This window comes from Oncorhynchus nerka, linkage group LG20 (genome assembly GCF_034236695.1).
Source record: "Oncorhynchus nerka isolate Pitt River linkage group LG20, Oner_Uvic_2.0, whole genome shotgun sequence".
NCBI lineage: Eukaryota > Metazoa > Chordata > Actinopteri > Salmoniformes > Salmonidae > Oncorhynchus > Oncorhynchus nerka.
Genome location: NC_088415.1, coordinates 85,206,809 through 85,232,982, shown reverse-complemented (window position 1 = coordinate 85,232,982; position 26,174 = coordinate 85,206,809). Strand labels below are relative to the sequence as shown.

At 41.1% G+C, this 26,174-nt stretch overlaps 2 protein-coding genes across 2 annotated transcripts; both read left to right on the top strand.

Moving 5' to 3' along the window:
* The first annotated feature begins 5,421 nt into the window (after positions 1-5,421).
* LOC115103334 (regulator of G-protein signaling 8-like) lies at positions 5,422-10,967 on the top strand. The gene is made up of 5 exons (XM_029624216.2): positions 5,422-5,694; positions 7,087-7,185; positions 7,598-7,659; positions 8,333-8,499; positions 10,300-10,967. The coding sequence occupies exons 1-5, from the start codon at positions 5,573-5,575 to the stop codon at positions 10,558-10,560; spliced, it is 711 nt and encodes a 236-aa protein (XP_029480076.1). The 5' UTR covers positions 5,422-5,572; the 3' UTR covers positions 10,561-10,967.
* Positions 10,968-14,758: 3,791 nt separating this feature from the next.
* LOC115101834 (regulator of G-protein signaling 21-like) lies at positions 14,759-18,477 on the top strand. Its single transcript, XM_029621309.2, has 3 exons — positions 14,759-15,441; positions 15,730-15,896; positions 16,824-18,477. The coding sequence occupies exons 1-3, from the start codon at positions 15,333-15,335 to the stop codon at positions 16,992-16,994; spliced, it is 447 nt and encodes a 148-aa protein (XP_029477169.1). The 5' UTR covers positions 14,759-15,332; the 3' UTR covers positions 16,995-18,477.
* Positions 18,478-26,174: the final 7,697 nt, after the last annotated feature.

Below are 26,174 nucleotides of genomic sequence, written 5' to 3'. Positions count from 1 at the left end.
AGAGATACTGCTAGAGATACTGATACAGAGATACTGATACAGAGATACTGATACAGAGATACTGCTAGAGATACTGATACAGAGATACTGATGCAGAGATACTGATACAGAGATACTGCTAGAGATACTGCTAGAGATACTGATACAGAGATACTGCTAGAGATACTGATACAGAGATACTGATACAGAGATACTGCTAGAGATACTGATGCAGAGATACTGATACAGAGATACTGCTAGAGATACGGATACAGAGATACTGATACAGAGATACTGCTAGAGATACTGATACAGAGATACTGCTAGAGATACTGATACAGAGATACTGATACAGAGATACTGCTAGAGATACTGATACAGAGATACTGATACAGAGATACAGCTACTGAGATACTGATACAGAGATACTGATACAGAGATACTGCTAGAGATACTGATACAGAGATACTGATACAGAGATACTGATACAGAGATACTGCTACTGAGATACTGCTAGAGATACTGCTACAGAGATACAGCTACTGAGATACTGATACTGAGATACTGATACTGAGATACTGATACTGAGATACTGCTACTGAGATACTGCTAAAGATACTGATACAGAGATACTGCTACTGAGATTATGCTAGAGATACTGATACAGAGATACTGCTACTGAGATACTGCTACTGAGATACTGATACTGAGATACTGATACTGAGATACTGCTAAAGATACTGATACAGAGATACTGCTACTGAGATTATGCTAGAGATACTGATACAGAGATACTGCTACTGGGATACTGCTACTGAGATACTGATACTGAGATACTGATACTGAGATACTGCTAGAGATACTGATACAGAGATACTGATACAGGGATACAGCTACTGAGATACTGCTAGAGATACTGCTACTGAGATACTGCTACTGAGATACTGCTAGATATAGTGCTACTGAGATTCTGCGACTGAGATACAGCTACTGAGATACTGTTACTGCTAGAGAGACCTTGATACATTTCTCTTCCACAGCCATTTGCTCATTATACCAGGTTCTGTAAATATAATATATATGGTTTTCTTCTTCTAGTCTTCCTCCATGTACATCCCCCATTTGCTATTCTGGATCTATGTAAACACACACTGGCTGCAGTTCCTGCTGCCCTGCTTTGAGACCTACAGTACACAGTATGCAAATGTCTCTGAGCTGTGGTTAGCTCTCTGCGTTTAGAGCTAACCGTGTGGTTTCTCAAAGGAAATGATGTCACTTGAGATATTGGTATGCAGGTGTCATTGCCTGCCTCTGTCAGGCCCGACGAGTTGAAAGCTGAGAGAGCTTCTCTTCCTGGAAGCCTGTAGCTTTCTGGTAAGGGTCTAACATAGTAAGGGAGATCCCAGAGTTGATATACTATGTAAACAGCAGCTGAAACCAGCTCCCCACAGACGAGAAATGTCAATTCCAATGTATTTGGTGGATTATTGGAAATCAAGTCAAAGCGCAGAAACCAAAATATTTTCTTCTTTCTAGGAAGACATTATCAATATACTGTAACAGGGTTAACGACGAGGCTGCTAAAATTGATAAGCTTAATAAAATGTCATGTTTTTTTATTTTCCCTATATTTGCTAATGTCACTTGTTAAATGATTATAACCCAGTTTGGGGAAGGTGTAACCGATGTGAAATGGCTAGCTAGTTAGCGGTGGTGCGCGCTAATAGCGTTTCAATCGGTGATGTCACTTGCTCTGAGACCTTGAAGTAGTTGTTCCCCTTTTGTGGCTTTTGTGGAGCGATGGGTAACGATGCTTCGTGGGAGGCAGTTGTTGATGTGTGCAGAGGGTCCCTGGTTCGAGCCCAGGTAGGGGCAAGGAGAGGGACGGAAGCTATACTGGTACAAAGGCACCAAGCAGCATGCTGTTCATTAACAGAATACCCAATAGGGAGAATGATGAAAAGGCATATGTAGAGGGTGTTCCACCAGGGGGTCTGTGTCTTACTGCCGTACCCCCCTTTGTGAGAACGAGGGCCCTAGGGCCTCATGCTTTTACTGCCGTACCCCCTTTTGTGAGAATGAGGGCCCTAGGGCCTCATGCTTTTACTGCCGTATCCCCCTTTGTGAGAACGAGGGCCCTAGGGCCTGATTTTTTTACTGCCGTACCCCCCTTTGTGAGAACGAGGGCCCTAGGGCCTGATGCTTAATGCAATATCAGTGTCACGTTCTGACCTTAGTTCCTTTGTTATGTCTTTGTTTTAGGTTGGTCAGGGCGTGAGTTGTGGTGGGTAGTCTGTGTTCTTTTTTCTATGTGTTTGGCAGAGTATGGTTCTCAATCAGAGGCAGGTGTCGTTCGTTGTCTCTGATTGAGAATCATACTTAGGTAGCCTTTTCCCACCTGTGTTTTGTGGGTGATTATTTTTCTGTTTAGGTTGTTTCCCTTACAGAACTGTGCGCTTTCGTTTTCTCCTTTTGTCATTTTGTTCGAGTGTTTTTTTGTGAACATTAAATATGAACAAATTCCACGCTGCGCTTTGGTCTCATTCCAACGACGATCGTTACAATCAGGATGAGGGCCCTAGGGCCTGATGCTTAATGCAGTATCAGGATGACTAGCTAGCTTTCTACATACTGTTCTACCTTTGTTATTGGCATTACCTTTGGGACAAAGTGGTGATATTTGTGACATGATAGCACAAACATACTGGCACTCAGGCAAGACAGAGACATTATCTGAAATCTACACCTGACCAGACCAGAATAGACCAGACCAGAACTGAGCTGACCAGAACAGACCAGAACAAACCAGAACTGAGCTAACCAGACCAGAACTGAGCTGACCAAACCTGACCAGACCTAGTCAGACCAGACCTTACCAGACCAGGCAAGAACAGACCAGACCAGAACAGACCCGACCAGATCTGACCAGAACAGACCCAACCAGAACAGATCTGACCAGAACAGAACAGACCAAACCAAACCAGACCAGACCAGACCAGTCCAGACCAGACCAGAACAGATCTGACCAGAACAGACCCAACCAGAACAGAACAGAACAGACCAAACTAAACTAAACCAGACCAGACCAGAACAGATCTGACCAGAACAGATCTGACCAAAACAGAACAGAACAGACCAGACCAGTCCAGACCAGACCAGAACAGATCTGACCAAAACAGATCTGACCAGAACAGAATAGAACAGACCAGATCTGACCAGAACAGACCAGTCCAGACAAGACCAGAACAGATCTGACCAGACCAGTCCAGACCAGAACAGATCTGACCAGAACAGACCAGTCCAGACCAGATCTGACCAGAACAGACCAGTCCAGACAAGACCAGAACAGATCTGACCAGACCAGTCCAGACCAGAACAGATCTGACCAGAACAGACCAGTCCAGACAAGACCAGAACAGATCTGACCAGAACAGACCAGTCCAGACCAGAACAGATCTGACCAGAACAGACCCAACCAGAACAGACCAGACCAGTCCAGACCAGACCAGAACAGATCTGACCAGAACAGACCCGACCTGAACTATGGTAACAGTTCTTTATTTGGAAGAACATCAGACAGGAAGCACCTCCCTCTTTGCTCCCCCGCACCACAAGTCAGCACTTTTCAGTTTCACCGTTCATTTCCCTTTTTCTACAGGCCTTACACAGACTCACTCTTTACCAGGATGGAGTTTTGGTAGTCATTTTAACAGACAGCCTAATCCAGAGTGATTTACAATAAGGGCATTCAACCAACGTAGGCGAGACAACCACAAACCACCTGTCACCCTGACTCCGATGTGTTGTTCTCTGTGTGTCATTCACCATACATTACGTATGGTGTCAGTTACATTTAACCCACAGTTTTAAAAAAAATGGTGCCTTCATTTCCCCTAGTGTGTTAGCTACACTGAATCTACTCATCCACCCACCTCAGCAACTACACTCCAAGTAAATCAACATTTTAAAACCTCCTGAAAATCCATAAAGACAGAAAAACGGCCTTTTCCTCTACCGTGTTCAAGCTAACGACGTGTAGCTATATTGCTTTTGGAATTAATTGCAGGAGCCGGTTGCAAGGTAATTAAACTGTAATGGTTATCTGAATATTATTTTGAATAATGAAACAAATCAAGTCATTGGTGACCAGCTGGGGGCATTCATTCGGTTCTGCAGAGCCATCGATCCTCCAGTCATTCGGCCCAGAATACTTAATGAGTCAACCACACCCGGGCTTACAAACTAATTTGATAGACTTTCATTTTAATTGGTTGTAATGATTCAACTGGTAGTAATTAACTTGCCTCTATGGGACGGCGCTCTTGAGTGTTGCCGCAGTCCAGCAGACTTAAACAAAACAAAAGGCTATACCCCCATACACTTTAAGTGCAATAAAGTAGCTACTTATACAAGCAGTGAAGTATGTGAGCTAGCTAGTATTCTAGGTACAACTTTATTTGAAGTGCCCCTATATATAACTCATTCATAACCCATACATATACCATTCATAAGAAGTACATGAGCATTTAATAAATGCTGAAGTCCAGTAATGTCAACAACTGCAAGTTGCCATTTTCAACTTGTGTTGTCTTGTGATTATTAAGATGGCATGAGTATAACTGATCTGGTATACTGTGAGCAGAGGACTGCTGGTGCGTTACAGTACCATAAGGTCGTTGGTGTGGTGTCCTACTGTACTATGAACCAGGACCGAGGTCTGTGTTTGCTGCAATACAACTATATTGTTCTTTGGTTGTTATTGTTCCTCTTCTTTGCCTTTAAACAAAGACATCACATTTGTCTCTGTTTGCCTGCTAGGGCACCTACTCCCTGTTGCTCTCCGCCATGTCACAGTGAGTTTGTCTATCTATATTAAGGTGCCTGTTGCCCTGGAAACCGCCGGGCCTATACCCAGCCTATCCTCTATGCATATCCATTTAACTATTCATTCCATCTCATATACCAGAATCACAGAATTACTCTCTCTAAGGGAATGACAGTGCTTTGCACTTTGAGAGGTTGAAAAGTCACCATCCTTAGTATTATCCCAATATGAGAGGGGTGTGTTTTTTCATTTGTGAAGTATTAAAGCCTCTGTGGCTTCATTGGGTGATAATGCTAATTTGGAATGTTAGTTGTGTGTTGTTTTTTTATGATGCCACACTGTTCATTTTAGCAGTTTACAGACACATGGCCTGATATGACATCTACAGTATATTGTGCGACAACATAATCAGAGTACCACAATCAGTCACTATTAGATCATGCATTGTCAGACAACTACCCAGATATCTGGGGTGGTCATAACAGTGACAGGGTTTATCTGCTAATAGGAAGCTATTGTATTCTGTGAAGTTCATAGTTGCTCAGTTTAAAGCAGGATGTTGAGCGTGGGGGGATTTTCTCTGTCACTGATGATGCGGTAAACTGAGTAGTTTACCTAGGTCAGGAAGTAGCGTGGAAGGTACTGGGGAAATGTTTGGGCTATGTTGTAGCTTTAAAAAGAGATGTGGGACACACCATGGCATTAAAGGAGCACTAAGAACTGATTGTGCTCTGCTTTCATATATGCTAAAGTTAGAAGGAAGCTAGAATGGAAACACTTGTTTTTCTGTTTCCTCAATTGAACTTTTTTGCCCCAAAAGAGGAAGCATATTTCAAAATGCTCTGTCCTGAGGACTTGTTGGCACCGAGAATGAAAGCTAGTAATTTCAGGTAGGTAATTTTTTTTCTCACTTGAAATCTTCTGATCCTTTTTATTTTATTGAAAGCAGCAATTTATTTTTTGTGTCTTTGAACAATTCTATGAAGCTTCTAAGTCCTTCTTTCATTACATTTTGTAAGAATGACACTTCCTATATTTGCATTGCGCAACAAGAATTGGAGAAAGACAGACAAAGTATACCTTTCATATGAATATGCAATCTGATATTGTGACCTCCACTCTTTAAGTGTGACTTATTCTTCCACTCATTAAGTGTTGCTGTCAACTTCATGATGTAAAAGGTTGGCCATAGCACCATGCTTGACTTGTTTCTACAGAGACTGTACATGTGTACCTGAAAGCCATTTCCATGGCCTCAAATAGCTGGAGTTGAGAAAACAAACATTTCTTCATTAAGGTGACACCTTAGAATGAACAGTTCTGAGTTATGTACCTTGGTTCATTTTATTTGCGTCAGAGTATTTGCCAAGACACCTGGAGCCTTACAGTAGGCGTTAATGAGTCATTTGTAGCTGTCTCAGTTTGTAGCTGTCTCAGTTTGTAGCTGTCTCAGTTTGTAGCTGTCTCTTGTTGATACTTTTGATGTAGAACAGTGAGGCAAATGAAATGACTCTACGCGATGGGGGTAAATTGTGACACTGTTAAATCCATCTATGAACTATTGAAACAGTTGAATAATACAACCTAGAAAGGAATTAGAGTCAGGGAAATAGAAGTTGTTGTGAATGATAGTTTCACGACAGTTTCAGTTGCTGTCGCCGTGAATTCCTGTCTATGCAAATTCTCTTGAAAGTCCTGCTCTTCCTGTGGCTGTCTGAGTTGAGGTGCAGAAGTACATTTCCCCTTGGTTTTTGCCTTTGTTCTGTGTTTCTGGACATTATTTGGTGGTTGGTTTCTAGTTTCAGAATGTTGGTTAGCTCACTGATGCCATCTTGCTTTGCTAGTATTCTCAAGGGCAATCCATAAATGAGATGCCACTGCTGCCTTCAGGGAAACACTGCCTGATCTGTTGACCTTTATGTCATGTGACCTAAGGTGAAAAGAAAGAACAGGGACTACTTTTTTCAGTTGTCATGTGAACATCCATGTTAAAGGTCCTCAGCACGAGTAACAAAATGTCTGGTTCACTCCTGTGTTGTTGTGATTCTGTAGCCTGGTTCCCATTTACTGTATGTTGGTGGCGTCTTATCGACTCAAACAATGTTTGGGGTGACAATAACCGTAGGAGTTGGCAAGACAGCACAAACAGATCTGGGACCAGGCTAGTGATTTTGTGCATTATGATTCAACAGCTGTGGAATAACCCGGAATGTACTATCATTATGTACAGTTACAGTATGTGTCTTCTGAGAGTCACCAGTGTTCATTCCTTCTGGTTGCAGATTGAAAGACAAGAAGAGCCGACTGAGCCTTCTGCTGACCAAGTCAGGCTCCCATGAAAACATCAGTCCAGAAAAAAAGACAGCCACCACCAACAACAAGTAAGACATCAGTCAAGTGTAAAGGCAAAGCAATGGAAAGAGTTTGCCCCGCAGAATAACCTAACATGTTTAATTGCCCCGGATGCCCATTTTGTATTGAAGAGCATTTTCAATCGTAAAGGTATATTTCACATGTTTAGATAATTGTTACCTTACCTTGAAAGCAGCATCGCCCAAATACTACTTCAAGGAAACGAATATGAAGCTAAATATGAAATTTAGTTGAATTATCCCTTTAAATTCATGCAATATGCAGTTACTTTTCCTCAATCCAAATACAAGAGGGAAACAACAGGATCTAAACATGGCCCACCGTCAGCTTTCAAAAGGATCAAACCGAAAGATATATAAACAAATGAATGCAGCATCATTAGCAGAGGACTTAAATGATATCTCTGACTGTTTTCTTCAGCATCTCACCAGAGGCAGCGTTGAGATGGAGCGACTCCTTTGAAGATCTAATCAGACATTCAGGTTAGATGGAAGTCAGCGATATCTCATTTATTCACAAATTGCGAGTCTAAACCATTTTTGTTCAAAGCACAACTTTAACGGGAAGAAACAGTGTCTTTTGGGAAATTAAAGGTTAGAGAAGAACAATGGAATTTGACTAGATGTTTTCAGTGTTTGGTAAGATGTTCAAACCTGTCTAACTTCCTGATAGGTCTATTGAAGAGTGTTTTCTTACAGCTATAAATCATTTTGGTCTAGAGTGTCACAGAGATCAGTGGTTGAATGTTTAATATTACCTTTCCCACTTTTCATTGAGAGCAAGTTTGGAATCTATAGAGCATTGGAATTTATATTATGAATATGAATAAACAATAAACAAATAAAAAATAAATCATAAATCATAAACAAGTAGCCTAAACAAATATAAGGCATGTCTTTCAGTGAATATAGTCTGGAATTCAATCAATCAGGTGCTTACACAGTAACACAGTAACACAGTAACACAGTAACACAGTTACACAGTAACACAGTAACACAGTAACACAGTTACACATCTACAGCATTAGCCTCAAGTGGGCACAATGCAGATCCCTTTGTGGCCATTACTCTGGTAACATGCTCATTTTCTTTCACATAGACCTCCTCGTTGAATCCAATAGATCATTAAAGAGTATGTTCTTCTCCCCCGATGCAGACGGAGTGGAGTCGTTCTCTCAGTTCCTCAGGACAGAGTTCAGTGAGGAGAACATTGAGTTCTGGTTGGCCTGTGAGGAGTACAAGACCATCGACTCGGAAATCCGGCTCATCTCCAAAGCCAAGCACATGTATTCTGTCTTCATTGAAGCCGAGGCCCCAAAAGAGGTATATATATATATATATAGTGCTCGAGAAATGAAACCAAATAGGCCTTGCTGGAGGATTTCTATCAGTGGCAATGGAAAAACTGTGGGCCCTATCAATATAAATTCCCTGAAGCTGATGCTTGGTCAATGGAACTTATTAAACTATTCAAAGAAAGATACAACTTGATCTTCTTTGCACTTCTATGATCTTGATCTAGTTTGAAGAATGGCTGATGAGATGCATCAGCATTCACTGGTATACATACGGTGACCTTTATAAACTCTGCACAGGAACTATGCAGAAGTTACAATGAGTAAGATGCAAGAACAAGAGCCCTGAGAACCATGTGATTTAGAAATTGCTCTAATCCCTTAGTGAGACAGACATGACCATTGCAGAACCATGTGGTTTAGAGACTTTATACCCACAGGAAGCATTGGATGAAGACTGATGTGACCGTGTGGTTTTCTTTCTCTATGACTAGCAACTGGCAACTGAACCAGTGATATAAACACCCACACACTTTCAGTTTGAGATCAAGACATTCGCTCAGTCAGATAATAAGCTAGCAGGACTTCAAAACCACACACCTTTTCAGTCTGGTGTTCAATGTGCTGCAAGGGCAGTGACATGTGAAGACTGAAAAGTGTCACATGGACACCACATTCTACTTATATGGAGGACTCTGAGTAAAGTAAACTCAAACCAATGCCTGAGGGAGGCTCTGAGTAAAGTCAACTCAAACCAATGCCTGAGGGAGGCTCTGAGTAAAGTCAACTCAAACCAATGCCTGAGGGAGGCTCTGAGTAAAGTCAACTCAAACCAATGCCTGAGGAAGGCTCTGAGTAAAGTCAACTCAAACCAATGCCTGAGGGAGGCTCTGAGTAAAGTCAACTCAAACCAATGCCTGAGGGAGGCTCTGAGTAAAGTCAACTCAAACCAATGCCTGAGGGAGGCTCTGAGTAAAGTCAACTCAAACCAATGCCTGAGGGAGGCTCTGAGTAAAGTCAACTCAAACCAATGCCTGAGGGAGGACTCTGAGTAAAGTCAACTCAAACCAATGCCTGAGGGAGGCTCTGAGTAAAGTCAACTCAAACCAATGCCTGAGGGAGGACTCTGAGTAAAGTCAACTCAAACCAATGCCTGAGGGAGGACTCTGAGTAAAGTCAACTCAAACCAATGCCTGAGGGAGGACTCTGAGTAAAGTCAACTCAAACCAATGCCTGAGGGAGGCTCTGAGTAAAGTCAACTCAAACCAATGCCTGAGGGAGGCTCTGAGTAAAGTCAACTCAAACCAATGCCTGAGGGAGGCTCTGAGTAAAGTCAACTCAAACCAATGCCTGAGGGAGGCTCTGAGTAAAGTCAACTCAAACCAATGCCTGAGGGAGGCTCTGAGTAAAGTCAACTCAAACCAATGCCTGAGGGAGGCTCTGAGTAAAGTCAACTCAAAACAGTGCCTCAGTGAGACTTGGGCCATAAACTGTAGTTCTTCACCTTCCACGACTGCATTTTGACCTCTCTTCCACTGACTGACCTGAAAGAAGTTCAACTTGCCAATAGAATGCATTTGGTACTAAACTGAGTGTAAAGTGACACATACTTTGGGCACACACTGGCCCAATCTCAAAATGTACCACTAGATCCGACGTCCTATGCGCTTGTAGAGATCAGAGTAGATTTGATTGGTTTAAACAATATAGTGAAACTTCCACCTAGCCAATCAGAAGGAAAGGTGGTGCTATTACCATATCACCATATCTAAAGGTTGATTAGCCACATCCACTCAACATACTCATAATAGTGTCACTTGTCTTGTAGGTCAACATCGACTATGCCTCCAAGGTGGCCATCCAGAAGACCATGGCTTCGCCGACGAATACCTGCTTCGATGCGGCGCAGAGCAAAGTCTACAGCCTGATGAAAAAAGACTGCTACCCAAGGTTCCTCACATCAGACATCTACCTGCACCTCACCAAGAGAAAAGGCCCCGGGACCACCATGTACCGCCGGAGGTCACGGTCCTGTGTTTTCAATGAGCCACGAGGGGAGGCCACCAGCGACTCCTCTGACTGGTTGTAGCGTCGTAAGCCGAGAGTAGCACAATACACACACTCACACACACACACACACACACACAGACAGACACACACGCATCCTTCCAAATTCCCTTGCAGTGCAATGCCTGTCGCTGACTAGTTGTGTGATTGTGGAAAGCTGTACCTTTTTAATGAGAGACTTTCTGAAGAGATTTGACTTTACAGCTATCAATTAAAATGTTCCCCATCTAGACAGCAAACATGAACAGACTGTGTAAGAATACTAATATGCAATATTCATCTTGTTTACCGTTGAATGTCTTGCCACTGCTTGTATTAATTCAATAATTTATTATAATAATATGTTATGTTGGCTTTTAGTTGTAAATTGTATATATTGTCTGGAGAGTAATTATTGGAATAAACAACATATTATTTAAAAAATTAAAATTAAAATTTTTTAAAAATTTTACAAACAGTTCAATCATGTCAAAAGAGACCAACGTAATGGTAGTGCATTACACAGTCAGAAGGGTTGATAGAAGGATCTGGAAGGATCCCAGATCACTGGAAGATTTATAGACCTCACCAAGCAAGTGAGTAACCACTCTAGGATTGGAATTATTCACGTCATTGGTATGCATACAGTATTCCTTCCAAAGACAAATATGTAATCATTCCAAGCTTGCCAGTGATCCAACTGAGTCTATGGCAGCGTTCCAAATCACACCCTATTTCATATATAGTGCACTACGTAGGGTTCTGGTCAAAAGTAGTGCACTTTGTAGGGAACAGAGTATCGTTTGGCACGCAACCTTTCCCTTTCAAATGTGTATGCGGTGGGAGGAAGCGTACGCATAATTCACATAGTCCCTGGGTTTAGTGGGCTTATTCTCTGTCATTAACACATGTCAGGGTCTCCTTTAGCCTTTGGAGCAATACAGTCGTCTCATGCTGAGTTACTGTCATTCCAGCATGACCAGAATGCCTCATAAATTAATATCTTTATGCATGCATGTAAAGGGCGTTGGAATGCATAATGCTCTGACTTGTATTCATTGAAATAGTGGAAAAAAATAAGAATAGAATAGAATAAAATAAAATGTGTAGTGAAAGATGTGTTATAAAAGTATCGTTTCAGCCAGTAGTTTTAAAAGTAACGTTCATGAGCCAAAACAGGTCCCCCCCAAAAGTGTGCACTACGTAGGGTTCTGGTCAAAAGTGTGCACTACGTAGGGTTCTGGTCAAAAGTGTGCACTATGTAGGGTTCTGGTCAAAAGTGTGCACTACGCAGGGTTCTGATCAAAAGTGTGCACTACGTAGGGGTTCTGGTCAAAAGTGTGCACTACGTAGGGTTCTGGTCAAAAGTGTGCACTACGTAGGGTTCTGGTCAAAAGTGTGCACTACGTAGGGTTCTGGTAAACAGTGTGCACTACGTAGGGTTCTGGTCAAAAGTGTGCACTTACGTAGGGTTCTGGTCAAAAGTGTGCACTACGTAGGGTTCTGGTCAAAAGTGTGCACTATGTAGGGTTCTTGTCAAAAGTGTGCACTACGTCATCCATTTCCTATGATATGTTACGTCCTGCAAAAAAACATAATAAAAAATCTGTTGCAATTCGGGTAATATGATTCCAATTTGCACAATAGGTTGCGAATTTGTAAGCACTTAAGATTCCATTCAATCTCTTTAACAGTGCTGTTGTTAAATTCATCACAGCAAAGTGGTTAACTTGTTTCCCTTCCTGTAGGAGTTAAATGACGTCCAGGACCGACTCCATGGCATCTTCACCAAGGAAGTTTGGTCAGTCTGTTTAAAAAACTGCATTGCCTGAACATTAAAAAATCAAGGACTATTATTAGTTAAAATTCCTAGACAGTTCACAACAATGTTGAATCCTCCGAATAGAGAAATCAATAAGCGCAACACTTGACTTGCCTTAGGAAATAACGAGGTAACATCCCTAAGGCATACATATGCCCCTCAGACACAAAAAAACATGATAAAATATTTAGATCCAAGTAACATTGATTTAATACATGAATTCTAACCATGGCCTAGGTTTCCTTAACCCTCACTGATTCTAACCTATTTTTATTTCATTTAACAAGGCAAGTCAGTTAAGAACAAATTCTTATTTACAATGACGGCCTACCCCTGGCCAAACCATAACCCAGACGACGCTGGGCCAATTGTGTGCCGCCCTATGGGACTCCCAATCACGGCCGGTTGTGATACAGCCTGGATTCAAACCAGGGGCTGTAGTGACACCTCCTGGACTGAGATGCAGTGCTTTAGACTGCTGTGCCACTCGGGACTGTGACACTATGACTGACTTATAGTGGAGAGGCATACAGTGCCAGGAGTGGATGAAGACGGACACTGTAGGATTCAAATCCTTTACATTACTTTTTTTAAATAGACATTCATATTTCTTTCACACAGACAGACCGGTAGGCATTGTTGCAGCACATTGGGAAAATAAACGTGGTTTATTTGCAGGCTGCTGAAGGGGCCGACAAGGACACACAGCGCCTCACTGTGGCTTAGTAGAGAAGGCTCCCTAACCACAGTGTGGGACAGGAGTATTTCTTGGGCAAAAACTCTTGGCCCTTGTTATGATTCATGATTAGGGCCTGGAGTTTTACCTGACCGTGTGATCTGCTTACTAGGGAAAACTCCTGGTGCTAGGTATGGCAGCGGGCGGCTGGGTAGCCTAGTGGTTAGAGCGTTGGACTAGTAACTGGAAGGTTGCAAGTTCAAACCCCCGAGCTGACAAGGTACAAATCTGTCGTTCTGCCCCTGAACAGGCAGTTAACCCACTGTTCCTAGGCCGTCATTGAAAATAAGAATTTGTTCTTAACTGACTTGCCTGGTTAAATAAAGGTCAAAAAAAAAAAAAAAAAAAAAGGTTATATGTTGTTGGAAGAGGAAGACACTAGTATAAGTGTAACACCTGTACATTATTGGTATAATAAACATTTCACAATGTCATATCTACATGGAAGCTATTTCTGTTTTTGTGTGGGATGCTTTCAAAGCCAACTATTCTGGGTTAACTTCAATGAGAAACATCCAGCTATGTATTGTTAGGAGGCATAGTATCTACCCACCTAAATACATAACAACCACAGAATTAACCAGCTATGTATTGTTAGGAGGCATAGTATCTACCCACCTAAATAAATAACAAACAAATCAGCAATAAACATTGTCTCAGAGTCTGAAGTGCACACTTCTAAGCACTGTGCGAGACAGGCACCTCTTTTGAAAATCAAATGTCCTAGTCTTGGTTTGTCCACACGGATGCAAATCGGGATCGCTGTGGTGTTTTCCATCACCTGGTGAGATTTACATTCCTGGTTTTGTTTTGGAAGCACATTAGGTCTGGGGTTGGATGACAATATGGGGGTCAGGATAGGTGAGCGACACAGGCAGCACTGTCCTCGTACACCATGAAGACTGCCTTCATATACCATGACACACCATCGTTTATCTTCATTAGACAATACATCACGTGTCTGACACACATGGGGTTGGGTTTCCTATAGGCAGAAAGGGTATACCTTGCACTGATTGCAACTGTTGATGACCTTTGACCCTGCATCTCCACCAGATGTTAAATACTTAGCACCACTCAAAAGCACACAAATCATCTAGTAACTCCAATGTACATGCTCTGATTCGCACAAAAGCCAATGAAGCCTAGTTGTATTGTAGAGTTAGATTTGGCAGACATATATCATATGCAGTATGCACAGAGTGCAGCCCAGTGCATAGCATACCATATTGTTGTCCATGTGTCCTTGAGATGAATGTGATAGTCCACAACGGATATGCAAATCCAGTGTAATACACAGGACGCAGGGCATTTCCCTTTATGCTCTATTCGTTTACAGCCAGGCTCCCGTCGACTGGCTTCATCAGACAGGTCGCAGTTGGAAATGACAACTTGTTCTCAACTAGCCTACCTGGTTAAATAAAGGTGAAATAAAGGTGAAATAAAGGAGAAATAAAATATATGTATTGGGGAACCCTGCACTGGCTGACTATTCTTCTGTAATAATACATAGCCATGTATATTTATTTTATGAATCTTGTTTTAACTGCCTATGGATGACTATCTAAAAGAGATTTTGGTAGCACGTTGTTTTACTGTGCAGTATTTATCCACAGAGAAATAATGTGGTGAAACGGTTCATTGTACACTCTTTTGACATTAGGGTTGTATTAGGATTATGTACTCTGCCTTTCATCCTCATATCTATAAATGATATTGAGGTGGACAGGATATAACAGAAGGCATGAGGGCCACTCCTTGAATCACAGGTGTATACTCTCTCACCAAATATTTATATATATACCCTCTCTCCAAACATCACCTTTGCATACTGATTTTCATGTGTTCCAAGGGGAGCCTTGTTTAGATCAGTCCATGCAACTTAACTCCTTCACCTCAAAACAATCCCAATCTCAGCTTCACACTGGCAGGAACTATTTTCTCTCTCCCAGACAGACAACGCAGCCATGGCAATAAAGTGAGTTTCTTTATGTCTGATTCTGTAAATTAATAACTCCATTTTTCAACGTAAATTACAACTTGCTACAGAAATGTGAAGTGTCGTATGTCCATTTTGGGATTTAAATCGATATAAATATATAATGTATTGGATAACAGGTCATTTGAATTTTTGATGCTCTGTTGACTGGACAAAAAAAAGAAACGAATTGATGAAAACGATATTAATCTATTTTCTCTCCAGGTGTGAGGTAGATTTGATATTGTGTTTTGAGAACCACTGATTACTGCGCTAGTGATGGATCTCAACACTCTTTTCAAGGGTAGATTTTGTTGCTTTCCCAAGGACCCGCTTGAAGAGGCTGAGACTTGGGGAGAGTCTGTGGACAAACTCCTGGGTTGTAAACGTGAGGACGAAGTTATATCTTTTTACTATATTGCCTGTCTGAAAGGCATCACCAAGCCTGCTAAACGAGTTACGGAGGATATCGGATATAGGAAATTATTATTGTCTGTTACCAGTAACTATATGTATCAAGTTAGTATTACTGCCAGTAACTAAAATGTATCAAGTTAGTATTACTGACTTTATCAGAACTCATGTTCATATACTTTATAACAATGACAAACAATGAGAAATTCCTATTTCCAATCAATCTTACATTTTTCCTTTTCATATTCCTCCCTATTTCCAGCCGGGCAGGCGGCTTTCCGAGAATTCCTTAAATCAGAGTATAGTGAGGAGAATATTCTGTTTTGGCTGGCCTGTGAGGAGTACAAGAACATCACGTCTCTTCCAGAGATGATCTCATCTGCAAACAGGATCTACTCAGAGTTTGTAGAATGTGAAGCACCGAGACAGGTAAGTAACCATCTGGGACTATGTATCATGGTGCTGAACAGGATTGGGGAGGAACTGATTACATGTAATTCGTTACATGTAATCTGATTACAAAGAAACTGTAACTGTAATCAGTCATGTGACCTGCAAAAATATTGTAATCAGATTACAGATACTTTTGGAAAACTAGATGATTACTTCTTGGATTACTTTTAAATTCAGGAAGGATGTTGCAAAGAAAAAATATACATTATGACACATTTCCGTTTTCTCAATGACATTCAATTCAGTGTTGAAAACAGATGCAAGTTTAAGTTTGTTCCACCTGAGCGAGTCTGACCACAAGTCAGAGATGACACACCAAATGCTTTTGATTGATCATTTATGTCTTCCTCTAATGCCTCTTAAGGGGAAAGTAATCCAAAAGTAACTGAAAATAATATTATTACGTTACTGAGTTTTGGGTAATACAAAAGTGGTATTACTGATTACAATTTTGGACAGGTAACTAGTAACTGTAACAGATTACATTTAGAAAGTAACCTACACAGGGCTGATTCTGAACGAGGATCAGTTTATCCTTTTAGATCATAATGAATAAGATGAAATGGGCCATGAGATAACTGATCCTAGATCAGCACTCCTACTCTGACATGCTTGACACATATGTTATCACAATCTGGTGAAACAGTATAAAACTCCACATTTCAACACTATTTGATATAACAAACTTCTCTGAAAATTAACAAATTCCTTAAAGGACCTGGTTGGATCTACACCTGGTAATGCTTGTCATTGCGCATATGCAGAGATTTATTACAGAGATATTTAATCGGTCTGAGCTGTGTAGTCAGTAGACATAAGATCTAGATAAATCTAGAAATCAATATAATGAAAAAAGAAAGACCAAAGAAATGCATATTACTGTACATTGTGTCTTGTTTAAAGATCAATATTGATTGTGGGACCAGAGAAAATATCACCAAGAACATCTCTCAGCCGAGCCTGACCTCTTTCGACACGGCACAGAAGTTGATCTACAGTCTGATGGCCAGGGATTGTTACCCACGATTCCTCAAGTCAGACGTCTACCAGGATATGCTGAGGGGAGCAAGGTGACTCTCAAACGACAAACACTCTAAAAGTGTTTCTCAACCTTTTATGTACCACAGATTGGCAAGATATATATATAGTCCCTCCATCCATGGAGGACCACTTAGATTAAAGGGGTAATTCACTTTTTGGAGGTGTTATCTTATTTTCAATTGACCTAGGGTTTTGTTACCTGGGATGTAGTTTAGCGATGTCCAGAATATCCTGGCTAGAATTTTTTTACCTTTTACGGCAGTGGGCTAAATCAGGGTCACACGGAGTGATTCTTGGTGGTCTTAAACAAATCTACTTTGAAACAAAAGTATACACCTCACACACATGGTTATGGGCTTACAAAAAAGAAGAAACGTGAACCATGTCAGATATAGAGTTGAAATGTATTCAGTTTTGAGTTTGCATCCCAATATTACACTTGATATACATCACAGAAGACTGAAATATAACAAAACTGAAATACCAGATTTTTGTTGGGCTTTTTTAATCATCTTTATTAATGATGAAATTATTAAATATATAAATAACATTCCACCCATGAGGCCAAAGACGGAACTTTTGGTCATTGACTGCAGGAAAAGGCTACATGTAGCAATGCAAGTGGAAATGTATTGTATCATAGTGATGCAAAATAGTGAACTATCCCTTTAATGTGTGGCAATCCTTAATTGAAATAACAAAGTGGGAAACCTCTCCTCTGTTTTGGTAAAAAGCTGAGGAATGGGCCTGAAGAAATGTAACAACGTTTACAACATTGGAGTAAAATAAGATAATATTTGGGGTTCTGGTGGGTTTTGGCAGTTGAACTATACTCGTGAGGTATATTTGTCAAGACTCAATGGGTACATATCATTAATCTATACCCCCAAAAATTGATTTCGCAACTGCAGATTGCCCCATTAAAACTAGCACTTGAGAACAGACTAAATGGCTGTCAGCTAACCATCTAACCAGAAATCATCTAACTGGTCCAGAGGTTGAGAAACACTACTCTAAAACATGGTTGGTTCCAGCCCTGAATGCTGATTGTCTGACAGCTGTGGTATATCAGACCGTATAGCACGGGTATGACAAAACATTTATTTTTACTGCTATAATTACGTTGGTAACCAGTTTATAACAGCAATAAGGCACCTCAGGGGTTTGTGGTATATGGCCAATATACCACGGCTATAGGCTGATATCAGAGATAGCTTTTCTTAAACTTGTGACTACATTTCATGGGTTGATTTCATTCTCACTTAAAATAGAAGAGGAATTACTGTATATATTATAATGTGTGAAATGTTGTTGTATTTCACTGTTAGAGACTAAAGTTGCTGTTAGAGACTAAAAGTTACCCCTTTTGACCATAAATTAAATGACAAAATAAGCTCTTAATTTGTATCAATAGTATTATCACTTTTGTAATTTTATGTAATCAGATACTGTCTCAAATTGAAACTGTCTCAAAATTATCTGAATGAATCAAGCATCATATTCAAAATAAAATAAACTATGCAAATGAGTTTCCAAACTCCTGTCCTTCTGTGTGGAGAGATAGGTGCAATAGGTGTACTGACTACTGCAATACAAAGTGATATTCAGGCCTTTAAAGTTCCCAGTCAACCAGGGAGACAAAGAGAAGGCCTTTTCTTTCACAATGTATCGCTATCATTTTGAATTTGATGCAAAACATCCCAATTGTTTTGATTGACCATGATTTGTGGTCCGATTAACTTCCCTTCTCCCTGGAGAGAGCACACATTCACTCCCCATCGTGGATAAATATGAATGGAAATAAGAAATATGATGCAAACTCCCTCTTGCCCGAGCTGGCATCAATCCAATACTTCAAAATCCATGAGGGGGGCGTGAGCAAGTCGACACACTTCAAGAACCAGGCTGTATCACAACCGGCCGTGATGGGAGTCCCATAGGGCTGTATCACAACCGGCCGTGATGGGAGTCCCATAGGGCTGTATCACAACCTGCCGTGATGGGAGTCCCATAGGGCTGTATCACAACCTGTGATGGGAGTCCCATGGGCGGCGCACAACCGGCATAGGCTGTATCGTGATGGGAGTCCCATAGGGCTGTATCACAACCGGCCGTGATGGGAGTCCCATAGGGCTGTATCACAACCGGCCGTGATGGGAGTCCCATAGGGCTGTATCACAACCGGCCGTGATGGGAGTCCCATAGGGCTGTATCACAACCTGCCGTGATGGGAGTCCCATAGGGCTGTATCACAACCTGCCGTGATGGGAGTCCCATAGGGCTGTATCACAACCGGCCGTGATGGGAGTCCCATAGGGCTGTATCACAACCTGCCGTGATGGGAGTCCCATAGGGCTGTATCACAACCGGCCGTGATGGGAGTCCCATAGGGCTGTATCACAACCGGCCGTGATGGGAGTCCCATAGGGCTGTATCACAACCTGCCGTGATGGGAGTCCCATAGGGCTGTATCACAACCGGCCGTGATGGGAGTCCCATAGGGCTGTATCACAACCTGCCGTGATGGGAGTCCCATAGGGCTGTATCACAACCGGCCGTGATGGGAGTCCCATAGGGCTGTCCCATCACAACCTGCCGTGATGGGAGTCCCATAGGGCTGTATCACAACCTGCCGTGATGGGAGTCCCATCAGGGCTGATATCACAACCGGCCGTGATGGGAGTCCCATAGGGCTGTATCACAACCGGCCGTGATGGGAGTCCCATAGGGCTGTATCACAACCGGCCGTGATGGGAGTCCCATAGGGCTGTATCACAACCTGCCGTGATGGGAGTCCCATAGGGCTGTATCACAACCGGCCGTGATGGGAGTCCCATAGGGCTGTATCACAACCGGCCGTGATGGGAGTCCCATAGGGCTGTATCACAACCGGCCGTGATGGGAGTCCCATAGGGCTGTATCACAACCGGCCGTGATGGGAGTCCCATAGGGCTGTATCACAACCGGCCGTGATGGGAGTCCCATAGGGCTGTATCACAACCTGCCGTGATGGGAGTCCCATAGGGCTGTATCACAACCGGCCGTGAGGGGAGTCCCATAGGGCTGTATCACAACCGGCCGTGATGGGAGTCCCATAGGGCTGTATCACAACCTGCCGTGATTGGGAGTCCCATAGGGCTGTATCACAACCTGCCGTGATGGGAGTCCCATAGGGCTGTATCACAACCTGCCGTGATGGGAGTCCCATAGGGCTGTATCACAACCGGCCGTGATGGGAGTCCCATAGGGCGGCGCACAATTGGCCCAGTGTCATCCGGGTTTGGCCGGTGTAGGCCGTAATTATAAATAAGATTTTGTTCTTAACTGACTTGCCTAGTTAAATAAAGGTTCAATTAAAATTACAATTACATATTTTTTTAATGGTTAGAAGGGTTTTGGAGGGATATGGTCCCTGAAGTGCGTGGAGTTTTCCAACTCCAGATGGCAGCAAAGCTCTCAAATTAACTGACGTTATTGTAGTATGGAGGCTTTAACTTAATCAAATGAAACTGTCCCTGCACCAGAAGATGAGGAGAAACTTCCTCCTACAGTGAATGGTGTGTACATTTAGCACAGAAAACAGACGCTGCACAAGTTTCAGATCGACCGTTATGAACCACCACCATATTATGTTACAGACAACGTGTGGACATTTTTGGAGGAACTTTCTCATCATTGAAGGACAGTACAACGAGAATACCTTTTTCAGATTTTCAAGAGTGATCAAATAAAGCTTTAAACCACAGTGTTTAGATGCTCTGAAAAGTGAGTTTAATGTGCGTACTGGGGTCAAAGGTGCATTGCTGTGCGATGGCCTGATAGAGGCCCTTTGCATACTTTACGTAACCATGGTGAGGGCATGCAAAGTGAGCCTAGGTATACAGTACATGTTTCCCAGAATACACGTGGTTTCATAGAAAGTCTCCAATGTCTGTCGGGCTTGAATTCTATACTGGCCTCTAAAAATAGCTGAAAATAGCACACACATTTTCTTCATGAAATGTCCTTTTCTAGTTATATATAATATGGGGGGTCTGTATCCCATAGGGCGACGCACAATTGGCCCAGCCTTGTCTGGGTTAGGGTTTGACCGGGGTAGGCCGTTGTTGTAAATAAGAATTTGTTCTTAACTGACTTGTCTAGTTAAAATAAAGGTTACATTTAAATGTAAAAAAATATATAAAATATTTACATTTACATTTACATTTAAGTCATTTAGCAGACGCTCTTATCCAGAGCGACTTACAAAATATGTTATCATGTACAAAATTGTAAATAATCCAATCTGAATGCTCTGTGTGGGCTGCAGTTAGCAGGTATGTTAGGAGGTATACAATACTATCACAGTGCATTCAGTAGTCCGTTAGGTTTCAAAATAACGCACAGTACCTAATATGTCAATATGCCAATCCTATGTCAGTGGAACATAGAACAATCCTATGTCAGTGGAACATAGAACAATCCTATGTCATTGGAACATAGAACAATTCTATGTCAGTGGAACATAGAACAATCCTATGTCATTGGAACATAGAACAATTCTATGTCAGTGGAACATAGAACAATCCTATGTCATTGGAACATAGAACAATTCTATGTCAGTGGAACATAGAACAATCCTATGTCAGTGGAACATAGAACAATCCTATGTCATTGGAACTTAGAACAATCCTATGTCATTGGAACTTAGAACAATTCTATGTCATTGGAACATAGAACAATCCTATGTCAGTGGAACATAGAACAATCCTATGTCAGTGGAACTTAGAACAATCCTATGTCATTGGAACATAGGATTGTTCTATGTCAGTGGAACTTAGAACAATCCTATGTCAGTGGAACATAGAACAATCCTATGTCAGTGGAACATAGAACAATCCTATGTCATTGGAACTTAGGATTGTTCTATGTCAGTGGAACATAGAACAATCCTATGTCAGTGGAACATAGAACAATCCTATGTCATTGGAACTTAGGATTGTTCTATGTCAGTGGAACATAGAACAATCCTATGTCAGTGGAACATAGAACAATCCTATGTCATTGGAACTTAGGATTGTTCTATGTCAGTGGAACTTAGAACAATCCTATGTCAGTGGAACATAGAACAATCCTATGTCAGTGGAACATAGAACAATCCTATGTCATTGGAACTTAGGATTGTTCTATGTCAGTGGAACATAGAACAATCCTATGTCAGTGGAACATAGAACAATCCTATGTCATTGGAACATAGGATTGTTCTATGTCAGTGGAACATAGAACAATCCTATGTCAGTGGAACATAGAACAATCCTATGTCATTGGAACTTAGGATTGTTCTATGTCAGTGGAACATAGAACAATCCTATGTCAGTGGAACATAGAACAATCCTATGTCATTGGAACTTAGGAACAATCTATGTCAGTGGAACATAGAACAATCCTATGTCAGTGGAACATAGAACAATCCTATGTCAGTGGAACATAGAACAATCCTATGTCAGTGGAACATAGAACAATCCTATGTCAGTGGAACATAGAACAATCCTATGTCAGTGGAACATAGAACAATCCTATGTCATTGGAACATAGAACAATCCTATGTCATTGGAACATAGAACAATCCTATGTCATTGGAACATAGAACAATCCTATGTCAGTGGAACATAGAACAATCCTATGTCAGTGGAACATAGAACAATCCTATGTCATTGGAACATAGAACAATCCTATGTCATTGGAACATAGAACAATCCTATGTCAGTGGAACATAGAACAATCCTATGTCAGTGGAACATAGAACAATCCTATGTCAGTGGAACATAGAACAATCCTATGTCAGTGGAACATAGAACAATCCTATGTCAGTGGAACTTAGAACAATCCTATGTCAGTGGAACATAGAACAATCCTATGTCAGTGGAACATAGAACAATCCTATGTCAGTGGAACATAGAACAATCCTATGTCAGTGGAACTTAGAACAATCCTATGTCAGTGGAACATAGAACAATCCTATGTCAGTGGAACATAGAACAATCCTATGTCAGTGGAACTTAGAACATTCCTATGTCAGTGGAACATAGAACAATCCTATGTCATTGGAACATAGGATTGTTCTATGTCAGTGGAACATAGAACAATCCTATGTCATTGGAACTTAGGATTGTTCTATGTCAGTGGAACATAGAACAATCCTATGTCAGTGGAACATAGAACAATCCTATGTCATTGGAACTTAGGATTGTTCTATGTCAGTGGAACATAGAACAATCCTATGTCAGTGGAACATAGAACAATCCTATGTCAGTGGAACATAGAACAATCCTATGTCAGTGGAACATAGAACAATCCTATGTCAGTGGAACATAGAACAATCCTATGTCATTGGAACATAGAACAATCCTATGTCATTGGAACATAGAACAATCCTATGTCATTGGAACATAGAACAATCCTATGTCATTGGAACATAGAACCATCCTATGTCATTGGAACATAGAACAATCCTATGTCAGTGGAACATAGAACAATCCTATGTCATTGGAACATAGAACAATCCTATGTCATTGGAACATAGAACAATCCTATGTCATTGGAACATAGAACAATCCTATGTCAGTGGAACATAGAACAATCCTATGTCATTGGAACATAGAACAATCCTATGTCATTGGAACATAGAACAATCCTATGTCAGTGGAACTTAGAACAATCCTATGTCAGTGGAACATAGAACAATCCTATGTCAGTGGAACATAGAACAATCCTATGTCAGTGGAACATAGAACAATCCTATGTCAGTGGAACATAGAACAATCCTATGTCAGTGGAACTTAGAACAATCCTATGTCAGTGGAACATAGAACAATCCTATGTCAGTGTTCTATGAACATAGAACAATCCTATGTCAGTGGAACATAGAACAATCCTATGTCAGTGGAACATATAACAATCCTATGTCAGTGGAACATAGAACAATCCTATGTCAGTGGAACTTAGAACAATCCTATGTCAGTGGAACATAGAACAATCCTATGTCAGTGGAACATAGAACAATCCTATGTCAGTGGAACATAGAACAATCCTATGTCAGTGGAACATAGAACAATCCTATGTCAGTGGAACTTAGAACAATCCTATGTCAGTGGAACATAGAACAATCCTATGTCAGTGGAACATAGAACAATCCTATGTCAGTGGAACATAGAACAATCCTATGTCAGTGGAACATAGAACAATCCTATGTCAGTGGAACATAGAACAATCCTATGTCAGTGGAACATAGAACAATCCTATGTCAGTGGAACTTAGAACAATCCTATGTCAGTGGAACATAGAACAATCCTATGTCAGTGGAACATAGAACAATCCTATGTCAGTGGAACATAGAACAATCCTATGTCAGTGGAACATAGAACAATCCTATGTCAGTGGAACTTAGAACAATCCTATGTCAGTGGAACATAGAACAATCCTATGTCAGTGGAACATAGAACAATCCTATGTCAGTGGAACATAGAACAATCCTATGTCAGTGGAACATAGAACAATCCTATGTCAGTGGAACATAGAACAATCCTATGTCAGTGGAACATAGAACAATCCTATGTCAGTGGAACATAGAACAATCCTATGTCAGTGGAACTTAGAACAATCCTATGTCAGTGGAACATAGAACAATTCTATGTCAGTGGAACATAGAACAATCCTATGTCAGTGGAACATAGAACAATCCTATGTCAGTGGAACATAGAACAATCCTATGTCAGTGGAACATAGAACAATCCTATGTCAGTGGAACATAGAACAATCCTATGTCAGTGGAACATAGGATTGTTCTATGTCAGTGGAACATAGAACAATCCTATGTCAGTGGAACATAGAACAATCCTATGTCAGTGGAACATAGAACAATCCTATGTCAGTGGAACATAGAACAATCCTATGTCAGTGGAACATAGGATTGTTCTATGTCAGTGGAACATAGGATTGTTCTATGTCAGTGGAACATAGGATTGTTCTATGTCAGTGGAACATAGGATTGTTCTATGTCAGTGGAACATAGGATTGTTCTATGTCAGTGGAACATAGGATTGTTCTATGTCAGTGGAACATAGGATTGTTCTATGTCAGTGGACTGACTATAGCTCATGTCGAATACACTGCCTCCCATATATTTAATTTATGGGATATTTTATTTATTTATTTTCAGGTCCTCATGTGACATTACACATTTCAGTTGGCTGCGTAGGACAGAGGAAGTAGGTGGTTTGGTCAGTCACATGTGATCTGCCAACCGAAAGTGGGACGTTTTGTTCTGTTTGGTTTTTGAATGTTCAGGTTATTTTCAGAGGTGCTATGTAAACTACATGGCAGGGTGGGGTTAAGTTGTGAACACCACAACTTCCTCTGGGTTTTCTCTGCTCTTATTTACCTCTGATGGTGGTAGACCTACTGTACAGTACAAATCTACAAGGCGTGCACACAAACACTCAGATGCACACAGAGAGAGAGAGAGAGACAGGAGAGAGATTAACGGATACAAAGCTGACAGGAATGCTTCAAAGTGATGAGAAAAACTGCTGAATTGAACCTGCATTGCTGTGGTCAATATACTATTTGAATATCATTTGTTTTATGTTGATCTACAATCTTTACATGACACATCATACAGAACAGGACACAGCATGAAACGGTCATGTATTCCTGAGGACTGTATCTGAAGCATTATGTTCTCTGCTACCATGTGACCATCACACAGTTATCCTGACTGATTCTTCCCAGTGGCACTAACTGTTAGCATCACTGATGTAAAAGCAACACTGACTACTGGTTTTGTCAGCTCAGTTGTCATATGCTAAAGATCTGCCTTTCTTTTTAACTTGAAGATGCAGTCTGGGATATTAAGCACTTACAAATGTGGAACATATCGTACAAATTTACAGGACGTAACATGTCTTAGGAAATGGATGATATAGTACACAATTGTTCACAACTTTCGGGGACCCCTTTCAAAACTACTGGCTAAAATATCTATATTTTTTAAAGCTGTGGAGAACCACTTTAAGTGTCTTTGACAGCATGATGTCTAAACCTATAGTCAAGACTAACTTTAAAAAAATAAAAAATAAATTACTATTGTGATCCGGCCCCAATGTATCTGTGTATATAACATACGGTATATGATTGGTTCTCTGTGACAGAAAAGGAAATGTCAGAGGCCACTAC